The 19,098-nt window shown below is 34.8% G+C and overlaps 5 protein-coding genes across 8 annotated transcripts; 1 reads left to right on the forward strand and 4 right to left on the reverse strand.

The window, feature by feature from the left end:
- Positions 1-168: 168 nt before the first annotated feature.
- LOC103865451 (superoxide dismutase [Fe] 3, chloroplastic) lies at positions 169-2,297 on the reverse strand. Its single transcript, XM_009143240.3, has 8 exons — positions 2,088-2,297; positions 1,898-1,987; positions 1,363-1,554; positions 1,098-1,269; positions 934-1,007; positions 822-848; positions 704-727; positions 169-612 (listed from the first exon to the last, which is right to left on the reverse strand). The coding sequence occupies exons 1-8, from the start codon at positions 2,172-2,174 to the stop codon at positions 487-489; spliced, it is 792 nt and encodes a 263-aa protein (XP_009141488.1). The 5' UTR covers positions 2,175-2,297; the 3' UTR covers positions 169-486.
- A 96-nt stretch (positions 2,298-2,393) lies between these two features.
- LOC103865432 (dihydroorotate dehydrogenase (quinone), mitochondrial) lies at positions 2,394-5,051 on the forward strand. Its single transcript, XM_009143222.3, has 9 exons — positions 2,394-2,621; positions 2,765-2,847; positions 3,163-3,486; positions 3,571-4,015; positions 4,096-4,125; positions 4,212-4,349; positions 4,443-4,480; positions 4,568-4,667; positions 4,750-5,051. The coding sequence occupies exons 1-9, from the start codon at positions 2,478-2,480 to the stop codon at positions 4,822-4,824; spliced, it is 1,377 nt and encodes a 458-aa protein (XP_009141470.1). The 5' UTR covers positions 2,394-2,477; the 3' UTR covers positions 4,825-5,051.
- Positions 4,961-6,197, reverse strand: LOC103865440 (probable prefoldin subunit 5). Its single transcript, XM_009143230.3, has 3 exons — positions 5,819-6,197; positions 5,662-5,739; positions 4,961-5,252 (listed from the first exon to the last, which is right to left on the reverse strand). Exons 1-3 carry the CDS (start codon positions 6,113-6,115, stop codon positions 5,163-5,165), a joined length of 465 nt encoding a protein of 154 aa, XP_009141478.1. The 5' UTR covers positions 6,116-6,197; the 3' UTR covers positions 4,961-5,162.
- A 2,122-nt stretch (positions 6,198-8,319) lies between these two features.
- On the reverse strand, positions 8,320-9,606 carry LOC103865427 (transcription factor TCP7). Its single transcript, XM_009143221.3, has one exon. It carries the CDS (start codon positions 9,424-9,426, stop codon positions 8,776-8,778), a length of 651 nt encoding a protein of 216 aa, XP_009141469.1. The 5' UTR covers positions 9,427-9,606; the 3' UTR covers positions 8,320-8,775.
- Positions 9,607-15,116: 5,510 nt separating this feature from the next.
- Positions 15,117-18,981, reverse strand: LOC103865402 (protein TRANSPARENT TESTA 16). 4 transcript variants are annotated; one of them, XM_009143213.3, is made up of 7 exons: positions 17,636-18,981; positions 17,141-17,344; positions 16,192-16,261; positions 15,945-16,109; positions 15,798-15,824; positions 15,653-15,694; positions 15,117-15,556 (listed from the first exon to the last, which is right to left on the reverse strand). In XM_009143213.3, exons 2-7 carry the CDS (start codon positions 17,326-17,328, stop codon positions 15,329-15,331), a joined length of 720 nt encoding a protein of 239 aa, XP_009141461.1. In that variant the 5' UTR covers positions 17,329-17,344; positions 17,636-18,981; the 3' UTR covers positions 15,117-15,328. The 4 variants fall into 4 exon arrangements, with proteins under 4 accessions (XP_009141461.1, XP_009141450.1, XP_009141455.1 ...); XM_009143202.3 differs by having other exon boundaries at positions 15,798-15,839; positions 17,549-18,976; XM_009143207.3 differs by having other exon boundaries at positions 15,798-15,836; positions 17,636-18,973.
- Positions 18,982-19,098: the final 117 nt, after the last annotated feature.

Here is a 19,098-nt window from a genome sequence, read left to right on the forward strand (position 1 = left end):
GTCATGGTGACAGGTGTCACTTAAACAGTCAACCATGTAGTAAGTTTCATGTCCACGTCAAAACTTCTTTTTCAGAAAGAGTGTCTTTTATATCCTCAAAAATCTTTGCACTACTTACCACACATTACCCTCATATGTTTAACAATGATTCAAGTGCTAGTGTACAAGTGGAACACCAGAAGCATCACTCTCTGTAAATAAATGAGGTTCTCAAATGTTGAGATAATCATTCAAAAACATCTCAAATGAGATACCTAAGCTAAGAACCTTTCTAATAGAAGTGTTGTAATACAACTCTTATGTTTTTAAGTCTCAAGAGTACCAGAAGCAACACTCTCTCCATACTCTACTCAACTGCAAAAAGCTGCTTCAGAAAATACTCATCATACTCTATTCTCTACGCAGTAAACTCAGGATTCCTCATTAGTCTACGCGCACCGCGATTGAGTTACAAGTCTGTGATGTTCCTCTTGGTTGATTCTTTTATTAAGCAATTGGGATGGTGGGTTCACCAAGATTCACAAAGGCCTCAGCACGTGCCATCCGACTCATGGCAGCGTTCCACGACACCAAATGGTTCAGAAACATGTTTATGTACTTAGCCCTCTCGTTCTACCACCCCAAGAATAAGAATAAAAACACACATTAGCCTTTTTTTGAACGAACATCAAGAACACAAAACTGAAGCTAGTTTTTTTTTTACCTTGTAGTCCAGATAATAAGAGTGCTGCAAAGTAAAGAGATGAAGACCAAATAAATTAGAAGATTCATTTTTGTTTTCATATGAGTATAAGGTAATAGAGAGGAGAGAGTATTATTACCTCCCACACATCCAAGTTGATGATTGGCTGTAAACAACAAAAAAGAGATGTGATCAAGTAGAAACATCAGAGTGTATATAACAAGAAAAAACTAATGAGACTCTTCACATACAATATCATCCCACACAAGTGGGTTAATGGCGTTTGAGGTTTTCACCACTTCAAGTCTCCTCTCTTCCCTCTTCACTGAAAAAAAAAGAGAATCAAGATTTGCATTTTCAGAGTCATTCTATAGTAAATTTACAACAAAGTGGAAAGCTTGGAAGAGTATCTCACAAACAAGCCAGACCCAGCCAGAACCAAACTGAGTAAGAGCAGCATTAGTAAACTTCTCTCTGAAATTCGTAAACGACCCAAAATCTTTCTCAATCTGCTCAAGAACACCTTTTATAGGCACATCTCCACCACCAGGTTGCATTGACTCCCAGAAGAAATCATGGTTATAAACCTTTAAAAACACAAACAAACCTTGCCAACATCAGAGCTTGTTGCCTTGGGATGAAGTGTACAACCAAACAGGTTAAGAAAGTAAGGATATAACCTGTGCAGCGTTGTTGAACTCAGGCAAAGGATTCCCGTTGTTGTATGTGGCCTTGATAAGCTCTTCCATGGTGTATCCATAGAGTCTATCATCTTTCCCTAACTGTTTGTTTAGATTGTCCACGTAGCCTCGGTGGTGTTTACCCCAGTGAACTTCTAGTGTTCTTTGGCTCATGTACGGTTCCAAAGCATCCTAATTCACAATATCGTTTAAGAATTTTAACAAAAAGCATGTTCTTTGACATATCACCAAAGGCCCTAAGATACACTTCCCCAAGTAACCAACTTTCCACCATTTATGTGCTAACTACAGAACAGGAAAATGCATTACATAAGCAAGAGACACACAGTAAACTGAATCCATATGCAACACAAAGATAAAAGCATCTCTCACTGCGAGAACACTACCAACTTATGCTTATCTTGTGCTTATTACAGAACATCTAATGGATTACAGGAGTAAGAGACACAAAGACAAAACCATCTCACTGTGAAACAACTACCAAACTAAGCGTGGCTGTCTCAATTAGACTTACAAGAGGATAAGGAGGGGTCTTTAGACCATAGTAAGCTTCAACCTTTACACCACCTCGTGACCCAAGAGAGCGTCTTCTCTGCTGATTACTCTAAAACAGAAACCAAAAAATAAAAAAAAAAAAAATCGAAGATTCAAAAGCTTTAATATGAAGCAAAAACCATTTCAATGACTCAGTAAAGGAACCGAACCAGAGGGACAAGCTTGGATGATTTCAAACGTAAACCAGAATCCAAAACAGTACAGAAACTGCTTGTCGTCACAAAACAAGAAGCCATTGTTGGTTCCCTCCCACTGTCGTCGCCAAAAATCACGTTCACAGTTGCTTCACTCTCGCTTTTACAGAGAAGAGAAAGGGGACCTTATCAATCTGTTGGTCTGATCCGGTTAATGTTTATAAACTATAAAAACCTAGAAGGCCTCCCCTCCGGTTAACCAAACTAAACCGGAAAAGGAAGCTGTGCAACAGCTAACGAAGCAAAGGGTTTTAGCAAACACTGAAAAGATTCTTTGAAAGCCTAAAACCCCCACTTCTTGTAATAATCAATCCTTTTTCGAATTGTGTTCATTTGATAAAACTAATGGCCGGAAGAGCTGCGACATCGTCAGCTAAATGGGCGAGAGAGTTTTTGTTGAAAAGGGTCTCGTCGAATCCTCTTGGTGGAGCGATTAGAAACTGTTCTTCTTCATCCTCTACACCTAAAGTCCCTCACTTTTCCAAGAAAGTAAGCATCTTTGATGGAATCTCTTTGTTAAAATTAATCTCTTTTATAATCAAATGCTTTATATAGTAATATCTGGTGTAGTAGAGTTAGATCATTCTGGCTACTACAAGAACATATCAGTTATTTTGTCTTGAAATCTTTAGGGAAGGATATTGACAGGAGCTACCATTGGTCTGGCTATAGCTGGAGGAGCTTATGTGAGCACTGCAGATGAAGCAACCTTCTGGTACTTAAACTTAATAAGTGTCTGAGACATTAGTCACATTAACATGTCTCTCTGTCTTCTGATCTCATTGTTAATTTAGTGTTTTAAAAATCGGTTTAGGCGGGCCTAGTTGGCAAATCGGACCTAAACAAAACGATTTTTCTAGACTAACTTTTGAAAAAATTGGTCTAAGAAACTTAAAAAATGGTCTATGCGCCCGCCTAATCAAAAATCTGATATAAAACGTCTAACACGCCCGCCTAGCGATTTCTTGAACATTATTTTACATAATCACATTTTTTTTTTACCTTTTGCTCCATCTTGTGTGTTGGACAGTGGATGGCTATTCTCAGCAACAAAGGTTGTTAACCCTCTCTTTGCTCTTCTTGACGCTGAGTTTGCTCATAAGCTGGCCGTCACTGCGGCGTCACGCGGTTGGGTGCCTAGAGAGAAGAGACCTGATCCACAGATCCTGGGACTTGAAGTTTGGGGAAGGAAGTTTTCAAACCCAATAGGACTCGCTGCTGGTTTTGACAAAAACGCTGAAGCTACAGAAGGGTTGCTAGGACTTGGGTTTGGATTCGTTGAGGTTGGCTCTGTGACTCCAGTCCCACAAGAAGGCAACCCCAAACCACGCATCTTCAGATTACGTGAAGATGGGTGAGAGAACCTCATATCCACACTTACCTTTAATGTTTTATATAATCAAAGGCTCATGTCTTGATGTGTTTCCTGTACTTCCAGAGCTATTATCAATAGGTGTGGATTCAACAGTGAAGGGATTGTTGTTGTTGCTAAGCGGTTAGGTGCTCAGCATGGTAAAAGAATGTTGGCGGAGACATCAGGTACATCGTCATCTCCAAGCGATGAAGCTAAACCGGGAGGCAAATCTGGACCTGGTATACTTGGAGTCAACCTTGGAAAGAACAAGACTAGTGAAGATGCAGCTGCTGATTATGTCCAAGGAGTTCATAATTTATCCCAGTATGCTGATTACTTGGTTATTAATGTTTCATCACCAAACACAGCAGGGCTGAGGATGCTTCAGGGGAGGAAACAGTTGAAGGATCTTGTGAAGAAGGTTCAAGCTGCTAGGGATGAGATGCAGTGGGGTGACGATGGTCCTCCTCCTCTTCTTGTGAAGATTGCTCCTGATCTGTCCAGAGGAGAGCTTGAAGATATTGCAGCTGTGAGTTAGAGAAAACAAAACTCAAATACTTTCCAAGTAAAATGGCTCTTACAACATTGTATTGTTATTGGTTTGTGTAGGTTGCTCTTGCTCTCAAGTTGGATGGGCTGGTAAGTTATTTCTTATACATGAACTAAACTTCTGTTTCATCAAAGCTTCCTATGATGATGATGATGTTTTTGTTATTGTCTTGTAGATCATATCGAATACAACAGTCTCGAGGCCAGATCCTGTAAGCAACAACCCTGTGGCGACAGAGACAGGTGGGTTGAGTGGGAAACCGCTCTTTAATCTCTCCACCAACATGTTAAGAGAGATGTACACTCTGACGCGAGTAAGTTTTTTTTTTGATCAAAGGAGATGATTAACTGTTATACCAACCATTTCTGATTTGGGTTATTGGCTATTTTCATGACATTTTACTTAGGGTAAGATTCCACTGATAGGCTGCGGTGGTGTTAGCAGGTAAGCATCTCAACATGTTTTTAGATTGTGAGGAAAACAAAACACAAGAGTTAGATTCAGATGAACTTTTTATGTTTTTTTTTTCAGTGGCGAAGATGCTTATAAGAAGATAAGAGCCGGAGCTACTCTTGTTCAGCTGTACACTGGGTTTGCGTATGGTGGACCTGCTCTCATCCCACAAATAAAGGTTTGTACTGGTCTTTTCTTGGATCAGGGAAGTTTAATAAGCATAGTTACTAATATTCATGTCATTTGTTTGGTGGCAATAGGAAGAACTGGTGAGTTGTTTAGAAAGGGATGGGTTCAAGTCGATTCAAGAAGCAATTGGTGCAGATCACAGATGATGGATGAAACACGAACAAGAACAATATACGGAGAGGAGAGTCCTCTCCTTGCAGCAAAAAAAAAACATTGATTCAGTTGGTTTCTTTCTACCTACACAATAACGTCATGGCTCTTCTTGTTTTATGAGGAAATAACTAAGCAACATTTCTTTTTCTTTTTTTTCTAATTGTAACTAGTTTTTAACCTTTTTATCACTTCTCTTAATATTACAGCACAAGTTCTTCTAGCACACAACACAAACTCAGTTGAGATCATAAGAGTCGTAACAAAACTGATCAGACACAATCTCAAAACGTCAATAGTACTAATAAAAGCCACTAGAGAAGAAGAAGAATTTTCAGGACGTTGTTGCAGCTTGTAACTGTCTAACTTTAGACTGCAACACCATCCCAGCTTCATCTGCCACGCTTTTCTTCTTGGCCAACACCTGCATTGAATAAACAATTCTTGAAAGCTTAGCTAAAGCTGTAAACATAGGTCTTCACAACAAAAGGGTATTCTAACAATTTAGCACTAATGCAAAGATTAACATTAATAAATACTCATTGAAGCTGTAAATAACAAAGCTTAATACGGAAACAACATTCAAGAACTAATAATAACTACTGAAACATCAAATCAAATGAAGAGTGAAGTGCAACAACAGACTAACCAAAGGGCTTTCTGACTATATCCATCACAATTTAATAAAAGTTTATATAAATTCTTTTTTTTTATATAATTTGAGGCTTATGCATATATAATTTTTTCTTTAAATTTTTCGAGTCCTTTAATAGCCTATGATCAGAGCAGCCATTAAAGTTCCATCCTTTAAACCATATACTAATGAACATTACCTCAAAGAGTTGCTCATAGTTTGATTTCAACAAGTTAATCTTCCTCTGACAATAGTCTTTACCATCCTCCATTGTTTTCTACACGACAAAACACACATATTAAAACACACTTCAGAGCTTCTTCACAAAAGCAAACACTGAACAGATTCTAATGTACCTCGATGAAGTAACCAGTGCCGATATCAACAAGAACCTTGCCAGCTTCATCAAGCGTCCCAGGCACGTAGAGAGACGCGGTGAGCGGCACGAGCATCTTCTTGCCTTGAGGTCGAAGCGAGAGGTCGTTGAGAGCTCCCGCGGCGGATTCGAGGCGTGCGTTGGCTGTGCGGATGTTGTTGAGGCTGTCTTGCAGGAGGTTCACTTCCAGATCCGCTTGCTCCTTCAGCGCTTTTAGCTGATCGATTCCCATTTTCTCTAGTTCTCCTCTCGCCGATGATGATGATGATGACGCCATTCTCTCTCTTTCTCTCTCTCAGTCGCGTCTCCTCCGTGTCGGCTGAGCTCTGCGGCGAATGGACTTAGTCTGTTCCGAGACGAAGTGTGGCCCATTAAGTGGAGTTAGTGTTAGAGAAGAAGTCTGGCCCATTAATATCCGTATCTAGGCCCATATAAGTCCCTCCGGTATGTTTTTAAGTTTAACCAATGTTTTTAAAACCGGATTGACCGCCGTGTAACCTAATAGGTCTAATAACTGGTTCGACCATGGACCGATCACATAGATGGATTAGGTGTCAAAGCTATTGAACTGAATAAAAACTATTAAAACCATCAAAAATTCGTAAACCAACTATATAAACAAAAAAAAAAAAATTTATATTTACAATGTTGTATATTTGATATTTATTTATATTTTGATTATGTATTATAGTTACCAAAATTACTTGAAAATTTATATAGTATTAAAATATATTGAACCAAATTATTGAATCAGGTTTGACCCGGTCGAATCATATTGAATTGTGACCCAAATATTTTTCGATTCAGTTTTCAGTTCGATTTTAAAAACATTGGTTTTAACTAATTTATGCCACTAAGTGGAGTTAGCGTCAGAGAGGCAAAGATTAAATATGGTCCATTAATTTTTAGAGACATCTCCAACTTCACTATATTTTTTAATTTAAAATAGAATTTAAAATAAAAATGTTTTAATAGTATTTTATTTTTTACTCTTTAAAATAGAGTATTATTTTAGAGCGAAAAATGGAGTTAACTGTTAAAAATGGTTTAACAAGGCCAATTTAAGTCCATCTCGGCTTAAGTGTCGAATGTTTATACACGTCGATTTAGATTTTGGGGATTCATCTCTTTAAATGTGCGAGGGCCATTATATATCCGTAGAATCAAAAAGTCTGAGTATCTCTATAGTGAATTTTAGTAATCAATTCCTTCTCATTTTTCTTTGTAAGATTACAGGTAAACTATTTGACAGTACATTTAATACGGCAAAGAGTTGGTAGAGTGAAGCTATTTACTTACGTGTGTCGGTCCAAAATGCCAAATATAAAAAAAAAACACTTCTTTCTGCCAATCGATAGAAATTATTTTTGGTAGACAAGAATGGGACCATATCAGTTATTGGGGTCATTTTAGATGATTCGACAATTAAAAAGGTACGGGATGTTCTGATACGAGTTGATTATTAAGATCCCCCACCTGTAATTATTTGCATTATATTGTATAGTTGAGTGTTAATTCCTCTAGTGCTTAATTAAGGAATAAAAAAACCAACTTTTAGTTAAGATCTTTCCATTAATGGAATTCTTATTTTCTTGGCAAAAATTGGTTTAGTTATTTGATTGGTTAGTGGCAACCTAATTTGTCTAATGAACATAACTAATCTTGTTTCTTTGTCTACAGAGACCCATCTACTCAATTTGATATTATTCATCAAAATAGAATTGTGATCAAAGAGTTTATTAATTTGTATATAAAATTCTGCAGATAGAAGATATGAATTATACAGCTAAAGTTGTCTACGCATTAGTCATTGACTGTTATATAGCATACTAGTTTACTATTCTATAATTGTATATGCGTTGCATGAGAAATTTTACTATACTTCGAGCTGTAAACATACTATTACATGGATTAAAACTTTGTCCTTCACCAGGATTTACATTACAATAGTAATCAACCGGTAAACATACAATAGAACTCAGATTTAAATCATATAAACACAGTGATAATATGTTGATTATGGATCCGCCACATGTTTGAATAGCTAATCTCCGACAAGACATTATAACTCTTTTTAGTTTAGTCTTTTAGAACTCAAAAGCAAGCTCCTAGAACAAAAATATAGAGAACCTGATTTAAAATAAATAATGTCACCCTCTGCGCTCTGGTTTTAACTTTCAACAGTTAAAAAAAACGCGGTACGAATCGAATCTTTTATCTGACTAACGTGACAAACCAAACATCCAAACACGTGACATAAATTCTAAGGCAATAAAAGTTTGAAGAGATTTCAGACAGACATATCTGCTTTGTCTTATTTTTAACAAAATAATCCTCTGAAACCAAAACTACATATATTTCCTGAAAGAAAAAAAAATTACTATAGTATGTTCATTCTCCAAGTTCAATTTCAGCGAAACAATCACACTCACACACATATAAGCTTTTGTCTCTCAATATATACATTGAAAGAAACCAAACAATACGAAGTCTATAACATTTATTAAGAAACAAAGTGGTATAACAGCTTGCGCAAATGTTCTCACCACAATTGTTGTAACACATTACACGATTAGCAAACTAGTATCTGGAATCTTGACAACGGCTCTGCTTAGCCGAAAAAAAAAACAGACAAAAGGGGTAAAAAACCTCCACGGTTTCGTAATTACCCTACATGATGTACTAAAGTAAATCTTGGTTCAAATGAAATATCGCGATCTCTTTAGACTAGATTCTTAAACCCTAACCCTAATCTTAAAAACAGTCTCGAATAACTCGTGGGATCAATCAACCGATCTCTAAAAACTAAAACACAAACATAGAGAAATAAGCTACTGGAGTAAACAATGCAAGAGATTGATCGATGACAATAGAGAAACATAGATTAATATTAATAATACCAAAACTAAAAAAAGGTTTAACTTCACCATCAAGGCATCAACGCTGGTCATCATCCTCTCCCCGACCGGACCCGGGAGCTCCACTAGATAAAGAAGCAAGCAGATTAAGATGACCCGGAAGATAGTTCCCAACTCTAGCCGCCGAAGCTTCACCCATTGCAGCTTGTTGCTGTTGCTGCTGCTGGTGGACAAAAAGCCCAGCTGCTTGTTGCTGCTGTTGTTGTAACAACATCTCTTGTGTAGCTCCTGCGGCAAAGCTCCAGACCTGTCCGAACTCCTGCCTCGCCGGAACCGCCCAGAACCCAGACGGTGTATCCTCGTCGGCTCTCACGCGCTTTCCGAGTATAAACGGTGATGAACCTAGCATAGGTTTTTGATCTAGAGACGAGGACAAGGAGCAATTCGTGGTGGTGGTGGAGTTTCCTCGGAGTGAGGCTGACACGGTGGAGAAACTCGCCGGAGTTGTGCCGGTTCCTGTCGCGGCTATGATTGAAGGCTCAGCTTGACGCAGTAGCCACTCGATGGTTTGACCGTCTGATTTGTGGCCGAGCTCTCTTGTTAGCTGGAAGACACGAGCTGCGCAGATGATAGGCATACGTATCCTTCTCCCTCTTCCGTCGACTTTGCTGTGTCTATCTTTCGCCGGAGGTTTCTTCACGACAAGAGCTCCGTCGTTGTTGTTAGACATAGTTGAGTAGATTCTTGAAAGAGGAATAGTGGTTCTTGATTCTCTTATTACTGAAACACATTCAGAGGAGAGGGAAGCTAATGATTGAGAGGAAGGAGCTGGTGGAGACAGGAAGGAGAACACATGTGGGTGGTGGGTCCTCTTCACAGCTCACTTCCTCTGTGTTTTTCTTTTTCTCCTTTCCCTTTGCATTTTTAAGGGGACATTTTTGTTTTGTCACGACGCGGTGGACTTCACGCTCTTGACTCTTGAGTCTTGACCACCGGCGAATACCTACCGTGTGGGCCACGCTAAGTTAATGGAATTTAAGTTAGGGTGCTACAAGAGGTAATTTTTAATCTTTTTACTATTTACTGAGTGATTGTTCTTTTTGGTTTGAGATTAAATCAAAACTCGGCTTTGAATCTGGATACTAGCACAGTAATGAAGCCATTGGATAAAAGGTATGTATTTTTAAAAAAAAATTGGGACGATTAATCTGGTAAGTTGTTTACAGTTAACTATTAGAAAAGATTGAAATGGAGACAATCAATGAGATAATTGATTGGTAAGTAGACTTTGACATCAAAACTTATTAGTTTTTATTTATATTTTATTTATATTTGGAAATATTATTGGCCATTCAATTTAAATATCTGCAGGTATCACGTGTTTTACGTGAAGTAGCAAATGTCCAAAAGTTCAAAATTCCTTTGTCGACACTAAAGAAAAAAAAATCACATTAGTTGAGTTTGCTCGATCCGTATTTCACAATAAAGATTTGGAAACTGGCTTAAGTTGGAGAAGCTTTGTCTATTACAATAACATCACATCCCAATATCCCATGTTAAAAAGTGAAAAATATAATTACTATATTAATTTTATCAATAAACTTTATAGTAAGTTATTCTCAAATTGCAATATAAATATAAGACTGAAGTAAATTAACGAAATTAATTCCCATTGAGGGAGCGACTGGTTTTCTCGCTACCACCCGCAAACGCAGCTTTTGCGGTTGGTAGCGGTTGTCGGCGGTTTGCAACAATCACTCAAATCGTTTTAAACCGTTTCAAACCGCTCCCAATCTCATAAATTCAAAAGCTGGCTCCAGCTAACGTTTGCGGTTGCGGGCGGTTGCGAAAAGGTAAATTTTTTTTTCTTTTTTTAAAACAATATATATACAAAAATAAAAATATTTAATAAAAAATTTAAAATTGAAATTATGAAAATATATCTATTATATTTTAATTAATATTATAAAATTTTGTAATAAAAACAATTTCAATAAATTTTCAAAATTTTTATATTTATTATAATTTTATGATTTTTGATATTTTTATAATTATATTAAATGTAAATATTGTTAATTTATTATTTGACTGTTACCGCATTTGGTAGTTAACCAGTCATAAGTCACCCGCAAACGCATTAATTTTTAACCGCAGTACCAGTCGTACAAATCTCTTAAAACCGCTAAAAACCGTAACTGTCCGCTAGGGGTGGGCGTTCGGGTACCCGTTCGGGTTCGGATCGGGTTTTTCGGATTTTCGGGTATTTCGGTATAGAGGTCTAGAACCCGTTCGGGTATTTCTGTACTTCGGGTCGGGTTCGGGTATTTTTAGTTCGGATTCGGTTATTTCGGATCGGGTTCGGATATTTAGATTTTGAAAAAATATATTAAAATTTTCATTTCTCAAGTTTATTGTATTTAAAAATATAACTTTTAGTTAACTAATTTTTTATTTTTAATAGATTGAATGGTTAATAGATTTGGACATAACATTTTAAAACTAAAAAGGCACTAGTTTAGTTATTTTTTTTTAATTTTAGATATAACTTTTTGTTAATTTTTGAAATAAAAAACTTGACATGCATTTTAAGTGAGTAGCAAATCATTTTTTCCGGAATTGTATGTATATCATATGAACTTAAATTATGTGTAGTATCAATATAAATATTTTATATAAAATGAGAGATATAAACTAGAAACATAAGGTTAATTATACATATGTTCGGTTATCTTCGGATATCCATTCGGGTTCGGGTATTATCCGTTCGGGTTCGGGTATCCAATCTCTCCTCATTCAATATCCGTTCGGGTATTTTGCTACTTCGGTTCGGATTTCGGTTCGGTTTTTTTGGATCGGGTTCGGGTGCCACTTCGGATATCGGGTAAAGTGCCCACCCCTACTGTCCGCATCCACAAACTCCCGCAACCGCTGCATTTGAACCAGTTAGGCCCTTGACTTTAAGAAGAAGTGATTAGCTCGCCGTGAAGCAAAAAAAAAAGTGATTAGTCCACTTGGCGGATACGCAAGATTTTGTGATGTTGATTGGTCTCTCACCGATTTTCTTTTCAATAATATCGTGACAATAATTGAATCATGACCACTTGAAACGAGAGCAATAACATCTCCAAAGAAATTCTATTTTTTCTTTTATAATTTATACTAAGAGAACGATTGGTTTTCTCGCTATCACCCGCAAACGCAGTTTTTACGGTTAGTAGCGGTCGGCAGTTTGCAACAATCACTCAAATCGCTCTAAACCGTTTCATAAATTCAAAAGCTGACTCCAGCTAGCGTTTGCAGTTGCGGACGGTTGCGAGCGGTTGCGGGAAGGTAAACTTTTTTTCTTTTATTTAAAACAATATATATACAAAAGTAAAAATATTTAATAAAAATTTAAAATTGAAATTATGAAAATATTAAAATATATCTATTATATTTTAATTAATATTATAAAATTTTATAATAAAAACAATTTCAATAAATTTTCAAAAATTAAAATTATAACTTTCTAAATATAAATTTCATATTTATTATAATTTTATGATTTTTGATATTTTTATAATTATATTAAATGTAAATATTGTTAATTTATTATTTAACTGTTACCGCATTAGGTAGTTAACCAGTCATAAGTCACCCGCAAACGCACCAATTTTTAACTGCAGTATCAGTCGTACAAATCTCTTAAACCGCTAGAAACCGCATCCACAAACTCCCGCAGCTGAAACCGCTGCGTTTGAACTAGTCAGGCCCTAAAATATAATAATTTTATTATAGACTAATTTTTGTTTTAATAGTGTTATTCTATATTAGAGAATATAGAAGAATGTCATATTTTTTACTCTATATTTGAAATTGAAAAGCGATATTATCTATATTTCACTCTATAATAGAGTAACTCTATTATTAAATAATATTATTGGAGGAAAAATTATTCTATAAACTATAATAGGATTACTTTATTTTAGTGTAATTTATAGAGGAACAAATAGAGTCACATTGGAGATGCCCTTGGTGCATTTATAACTCTCTGTATTTTTCAGTCTAAAATAGAGTTTAGAGTAAAATTGCTCCAATGATACTTTACTTTTTACTTTATAATAGAGTAAAAATAAATTTAATCCAAATATAGAGTAATTTTTTTATTTTTTGTTTATCAAGTATCATTGGAGTATTTACAGAGGTATTCTATTTTAGAGTAAACTATGGAAAATGGTCTTAAACAAATATTTTATTAAACGGATTTTCTTATTGTTAATTTACAGTTTACGGAAACCAATGCAAATGCAATCATGAGCTATGTATGTGTTTCGTTCCTGTAAAGGCTGTACCGCTAACTTGAGACCCACCCAATCTAACACAAATGTGTGTTAGAGTGAATAAAACCGATAATAATAGACAACTTATATTAGATTAAAACACTGAGTATTTGTCAATCTATTTTAAATGCGAACTAGATTTTGACCCGCGCAGGCGCGCAGGTGTATATTTTGAAAAATATGTTGATATTTGTTTTTCATGTAATTATTAGGATTTGGAAAAATGAATTCGAGAAACATAACCGATACCGATCCAAAAATATAGTACCAAACCCGAACATAAATTGATTAAATATTCTAATTATTCAAAATTTTGTTATTTAGAGAACCGAATCTGATCCGAACCGAAGTATTTGAGTATCTGAATTTATCTAAAAATAGATTTATATACTTATATATATTAATTATTTTAAGATTTAACGTATATAAAACATCAAAATGATACTTTTAAATTGGTTTAAATACTTGAAATATATATAGATAGTCAAAAGTAAATATCTGAAATAGTTAAAGTATACTCAAATCACCAAAAATACTTAAAATAATTATTGATTCCATATCCAAAATTTTAAATCAAGCCAATTGATATGTTAAGCTTAAGTATTATGACATATGTTATTCAAATTTATATGTAATATATTATTTTATTTATACATTTTGAGAAATTTAAAATATATAATGATTTAAGACTTTAAAAATAATTTAAATTAGTTATCCAAACCCAAACCAAACCCGCAAAGATCCAAATCGAACTCAAACCAAAATTTAGAAACATTCTAATAAGGCTGAAATCTTTGACCCCGAAAACCCGAAATACAAACCGATCAGAACCAAACCCGTATGGGTACCCAAAAGCACATCCCTAGTCATTATTATATATCGTATTTTATCATCATATAATTAATCGTATTTTATATGTACCATCATATAAGTAATCATATAATTATTAGTATTTTATACATACCATCATATAAATAATTACATAGATTATACTTTTAAAACTTAATTTGAAATATAAAAACCATAATTTGAGTTGGTATTTCAAATTGGGCTTTGTATTATATTTTTATTATATATATTGACAATATTTTTTTATAATGGTTATTGAAAAATAGTTTAGTAAAAATCCATTTTTGAATATATATATATATATATATATATATTTTTTTTTTGAATCAATTTTTGATATAAATCAAATTTGAATTATTATTTTGATTTGAAATATGTATATAAAGTTTAAATTTTGTTTTATGGTTAGTTTAGAAAAAAAATTTAGGCAATTAGATTGACCCATTTTGGTATATTTTAAAAGTGGCCTAGATAACTTTCAATTTTTTAAAAAACATAAGCCCATTATTTTTTTCTTAATATTACTATCCTTGTTTTCAAACAAAAATAATTTTTTTTAAAAGACTGCAATCCATGTTTTCAAACACTCTAAATTTTTAATAGTCCTATTCAAGTCTCCAAACAGTCCAATTTTGTACTTGAGTTTTAATAAGATAGATTCGTTTTTGATCATTATTTTTAATGAAATATCTAATTACCTAAAGACTAATTTGTTTAAAACTACCAGCTAAACAATTTTGGAAATCTCTTTGAAAAAAAAATTGTCACCAAAATATTTGTGATGAAGTGAATGGTGAATCCAGGGCCGGGCCTGAATAGAAGCCCATCAAGCATGTGCTTGGGGCCCGAAAAAATATATATATGTTTTAAGGGCCAATAATGAACAAAGAAACCATATAACTCTACTGGTAACTTTGCTCTCACTGTGGAACTGGATCCGGGATCAAATCTCCCAGCTGCATTTTCAATATTTTCACTGTTTTTATTAAACAAAAGAGCCAAAAATATTTTCTTGCTTGTGAGCCAATATTTTTCAGGCCCGGCGTATCTGGGAATTTTGAATGTTATTAACACAAACTTCATCTCTATCTAGAAAAGTTGATTTACAACTTAAAATGTATTATTTATCAACGGTCAGTTTTGCAACACCAGAACAACAGCTTTTTGTCAATGTTAATAAACCTTATTTCCAGAGAAACATGACATGGAACACATCTGCGTTTACCCAAACAGTTGATCTCTAGTTGGCAAATGTGTGATCATGATGAATGATTATTATGATTAATATAATCAAAGTCCATTGTGCTTCTCAAATGAAATATTTATACTTTAAAGAAGGTTCCATCGCCACACCAAATAGACACAAAAGAAGACATTGGCTAATCAGAATAGGTAATAAAAGGCAGAAATGGTACTTCTTCATTCATTTGTCTCCATAAAGAGAGAGTAGAACTGGTTGAGGGATTAATCAACCTTGGTCGTTGGATCGTTTTGAAGATTAGGCTGAGCAAGCTGGAGATGGTAACTAAGATCAATCTCTGAAGGAAGCGTAGGGAGCTGAAGAACACTGCTTTGTTGCTGATGATGATCATTATAGTACTGAACCTGCTCTAGAAACTGTTGATACTCCATTGGTTTGGTCTCTATCCCAGCTTGCTGAAACTCAACCCCCGTACGATGCTCATCATGAAGCTGCAGTATAGCCACACCGGCATGGATAGTAAAATATGTGATTTAATCCAAAATGTGCAAACAAATAAACATTCTCTAGCTAGTAACCAAGCTTACCCAACGGTACATATTGTTGTTATCGTCTTCTAGCATCCGCTTCTACAATATGCATAAACATGATATTAATTATTAATTAAACCCGCCATGTGACTATCATTTATAGAAGAAATATGAGGAAAAAAAAAGTGAATCGAGAAGAGACCTTTCTGCTAAGATTCCCCAACTGTTGCTGCAGCAACTCCTTCTTCAATAAATTAGCATTAGAGATAGAAAAAGGGAGAAATCAAACAAAGTTGTAACGATATATAGTTTAAAGAGAATACATTGATATAAGCATATATGACGTTACCTTACGCTCACGGACTTTACGGACAGAATGTTCGAGCTGTTGCTCTAGCCCCTCGAGCTCGTGTGGAGGAATGGAGGCTAAGTCATGTCCATGGTATGGACGCAGACGGAGCTCAAGCTTACATGTCTCCCTTCTTAATATTTCAATCTCATGGCGCAGGTCATCCTATATATATAAACGAAAACTATTTTGTTGTTGTTTTGAATTGGTAAGACCAAAGTATTAAGTATGCGTATATATATTGTACCCGGTCGTCATTAAGGTCAGGAAGTTGCAATCCTTCTTTTGTCAAATATCTGTCAATGAGCTGAGGCATACTGTTCAATATTGGTAATAATGAAATGTGATCAAATTAGTATCCTCAACCTCACAACGTCAAGACTAATTCGATAATCAATGGAGGAAAACAAAATTCAAAAAAAAAACGAATCTAGTTCTCTAGATTATGATCTATATAAACTTTGACAAATAACAGGATGTCCAAAAGAACTGATACCAAACAAAAAATGAAAAGGTGGTTTTCCCTTCTTTGTTTTGTTAGAAAACTTAGAACTAATAATATAGCATACCTTTATTCTCATATTATAAGGATGTATGTGAATAATTTTGTCTTCTCGTTTGACTTAGATCTACAACGATCTAATTAACACAGCATTAAAATTTAATGTTCTTAAATCGAATAATTAAAAAAGACTTATATATTGCTAAAGAAAAGACATATATAGGTTGTAAAGGACCTAAAGGTTATACGCCGTGTTCTACAAACACAACTTGTGATCTTTTTATGAGAAAGTTGTTCAACAAATGTCAAATCTTTGTAGATCTCTTTGCTCACTGGTGTGGAAAATATAGATTATAACCCATATATAGTTATAACCCAATAATAATTATATTATATATACAAATAAAATAAAGAATAAAATTCAGAAACTTCAGAAACTAATGATGAAAACTAAATTCTTAAAACATATTCATGGTACCTGCTACTTCAGAAACTAATGATGAAAACTGTTTGTTCACTTCACAAGCACGAGGAGCTATATATGTGTCTCCCGTGCTCATTTAATTAGTTCAGTACAGTTGACAGAAAAAGATTTTAATAGATACACATGTATGTATAGATCTCTGAAGCCCTAATTTGAGAGAGAAGAGAGAGAGAGAGAGAAGGGAAGGGAAGGGAAGGAGAAGGAGCTAACTTAGAGTGTTCGGAGCAGTACTGGGTAAGCTTTCCGGTGGTGGAGAAGACGATGAGACCGATGTGAGCATCACAAAGAACAGAGAGCTCACGAGTCTTCTTGATAAGACCATTTCTTCTCTTGGAGAAGGTCACTTGCCTCGATGTCTTATTCTCTATCTTCTTTATCTCGATCTTCCCCCTTCCCATCTCTTTCCTCTTCCTCCTGATTCAAAATATATATGTGATGTGGAAGTTAGATCAACTAAGAAGAAATCTCTAGTCAACTACAAATTAAACTAAGTGTTTGCAACAAAAAAAAAACTACAAAACTAACAAAAATAAGAATCTAAAGCCCTAGAGGTAATCACAGGATTCATTTCAAAAATAGTTTGAATCTTGATGTGTGATTAGAGAGAAGCGAGAGTACGTGTGAGTGAGTTAGTGGTAGATATATATAGATCTAGAGAAAGAGAAAAGAAAGAAACAGGAGAAGAGAGAGTCTTTTTTAAAGTACTTGTTGAGCTGTGTTCTTGGGGATGATCTGGAAACGCAGATCAGTAGGATGACACAAAGTGGAGAGAGGGTTAATGGGGAATAATATGCTTAATCAGACTTTCTCGTTTCTCTTTATATAAATTCTGTGTGTAGCGTATGGTTTCAGCTCACCATTTTCTAATTTCATTTCTCTCTCTTTTCTCCATTCTTAGTACATAAGTTTTTCTAATTTGAGAGTGCAATTAATGTTTATATATAAAGCTTACGTATTTCAACATCAACAATTTCTTAGGGCCAATTAGTGTTGTTGCGTTATGCAGTAACCATTTATGCTCAGCATTATGCTCGTCTCGTGATATATCTTAATTTGTACCTTCAAACTAATGTGTGCGCGCTAATATCGTAAACATGAATGAAAACCTTTGTTCCAAAAAAATATATATCCTAAACATAAACTTTATATATGTACAGCAAAGTGAATTAACCAAGCTATATACCCAGCACTTAACTAGCAAGTAATATAGAAAATAAGTTAAGCTATAAAAAATTAAACAAGTTAAGTATTAAATTGTAATTAGACATGTAATGACACTTTTGGTAATTTCTTTAGCAGAGAAATCCCTTTATAATTAAATTTGGACCACTATATTATTTGATCTGCCATGCATGACGCAACACGTATAATGAATCCAAAATGGAAATTTCATGAAAATATGTTATAAGGAAAACAAAGTTACCACAAATGGCAAAAGGCAAAGAGAGAGAGAGTAAGCCAAAGGACAAAGTGTAACAATACTTGAAAGTGACTTTTTATATTTTTCTTACCTACCTCCTAAGCGCCCTGTTGATATCTTCTTATTTCGATAAGCTAGATTATCTAATACATTTTGGCTTCTATTCATAGCAATAGACACTAACTTGGTAATTGAATATATATATACGATAGTATCACAATATCAATCCATTTAAATTGTGAAGTAGTCTTTTCCTTTGAATTTTGTGTCACAGATTTTAAGGAGGTCGAGAGAGAATTTTGTTCTCTCAGAGGACTCACAGGAAACATGTTATGGTTTCTAAATTAGGTAACTAATTATTAGAGAGGAACAGTTGGGTCCAAGGCTGTTTTCATCATTCCAGCTATCCCACTCTTCTGCACCCTGTTGACTACATACAAATACGTATATAAGAGATGTATGTAAGTAACTATTGAGTTTTTATCAAGTAATTAACATGCCTAATTAAATGATAAATGTTATGGTTATTGCATATTAGAAGCGCTAATCGATTTTCTCACCCTGGCCACAGGAGCATCCATCAAACTCTTTGGTAGGGGATTAGAATTACAGGTCTCTCTGTACCTGCTGACAGGTTAGTTCTGCTCGCTGCTTTTGGTCTCAGTGCTAAACCTTTCCCGGCTACATGATGAGCATACCTGCTACTGCTGTTTCTGTTCTCCCTCAAACTGAAATCCAGCTTAAGATT

This window comes from Brassica rapa, chromosome A09 (genome assembly GCF_000309985.2).
Source record: "Brassica rapa cultivar Chiifu-401-42 chromosome A09, CAAS_Brap_v3.01, whole genome shotgun sequence".
Taxonomy (NCBI): Eukaryota; Viridiplantae; Streptophyta; class Magnoliopsida; order Brassicales; family Brassicaceae; genus Brassica; species Brassica rapa.

Coding starts and splice junctions, on each gene's coding strand:
- LOC103865451 (XM_009143240.3), bottom strand. CDS start 2,174: ATGGCTTCTTGTTTTGTGACGACAAGCAGTTTCTGTACTGTTTTGGAT. Junction 1,008..1,097: donor TGGCTGGGTCTGGCTTGTTT/GTGAGATACTCT, acceptor TTTTTTTTTCAG/TGAAGAGGGAAGAGAGGAGA. Junction 728..821: donor TCAACTTGGATGTGTGGGAG/GTAATAATACTC, acceptor TTTACTTTGCAG/CACTCTTATTATCTGGACTA.
- LOC103865432 (XM_009143222.3), top strand. CDS start 2,478: ATGGCCGGAAGAGCTGCGACATCGTCAGCTAAATGGGCGAGAGAGTTT. Junction 4,126..4,211: donor CTCTCAAGTTGGATGGGCTG/GTAAGTTATTTC, acceptor ATTGTCTTGTAG/ATCATATCGAATACAACAGT. Junction 4,668..4,749: donor CTCTCATCCCACAAATAAAG/GTTTGTACTGGT, acceptor TGGTGGCAATAG/GAAGAACTGGTGAGTTGTTT.
- LOC103865440 (XM_009143230.3), bottom strand. CDS start 6,115: ATGGCGTCATCATCATCATCATCGGCGAGAGGAGAACTAGAGAAAATG. Junction 5,740..5,818: donor GCACTGGTTACTTCATCGAG/GTACATTAGAAT, acceptor TTTGTCGTGTAG/AAAACAATGGAGGATGGTAA. Junction 5,253..5,661: donor ACTATGAGCAACTCTTTGAG/GTAATGTTCATT, acceptor TATTCAATGCAG/GTGTTGGCCAAGAAGAAAAG.
- LOC103865427 (XM_009143221.3), bottom strand. CDS start 9,426: ATGTCTAACAACAACGACGGAGCTCTTGTCGTGAAGAAACCTCCGGCG.
- LOC103865402 (XM_009143202.3), bottom strand. CDS start 17,328: ATGGGAAGGGGGAAGATCGAGATAAAGAAGATAGAGAATAAGACATCG. Junction 15,695..15,797: donor TGGGGAATCTTAGCAGAAAG/GTCTCTTCTCGA, acceptor TGCATATTGTAG/AAGCGGATGCTAGAAGACGA. Junction 15,557..15,652: donor ACAACAATATGTACCGTTGG/GTAAGCTTGGTT, acceptor GCTATACTGCAG/CTTCATGATGAGCATCGTAC.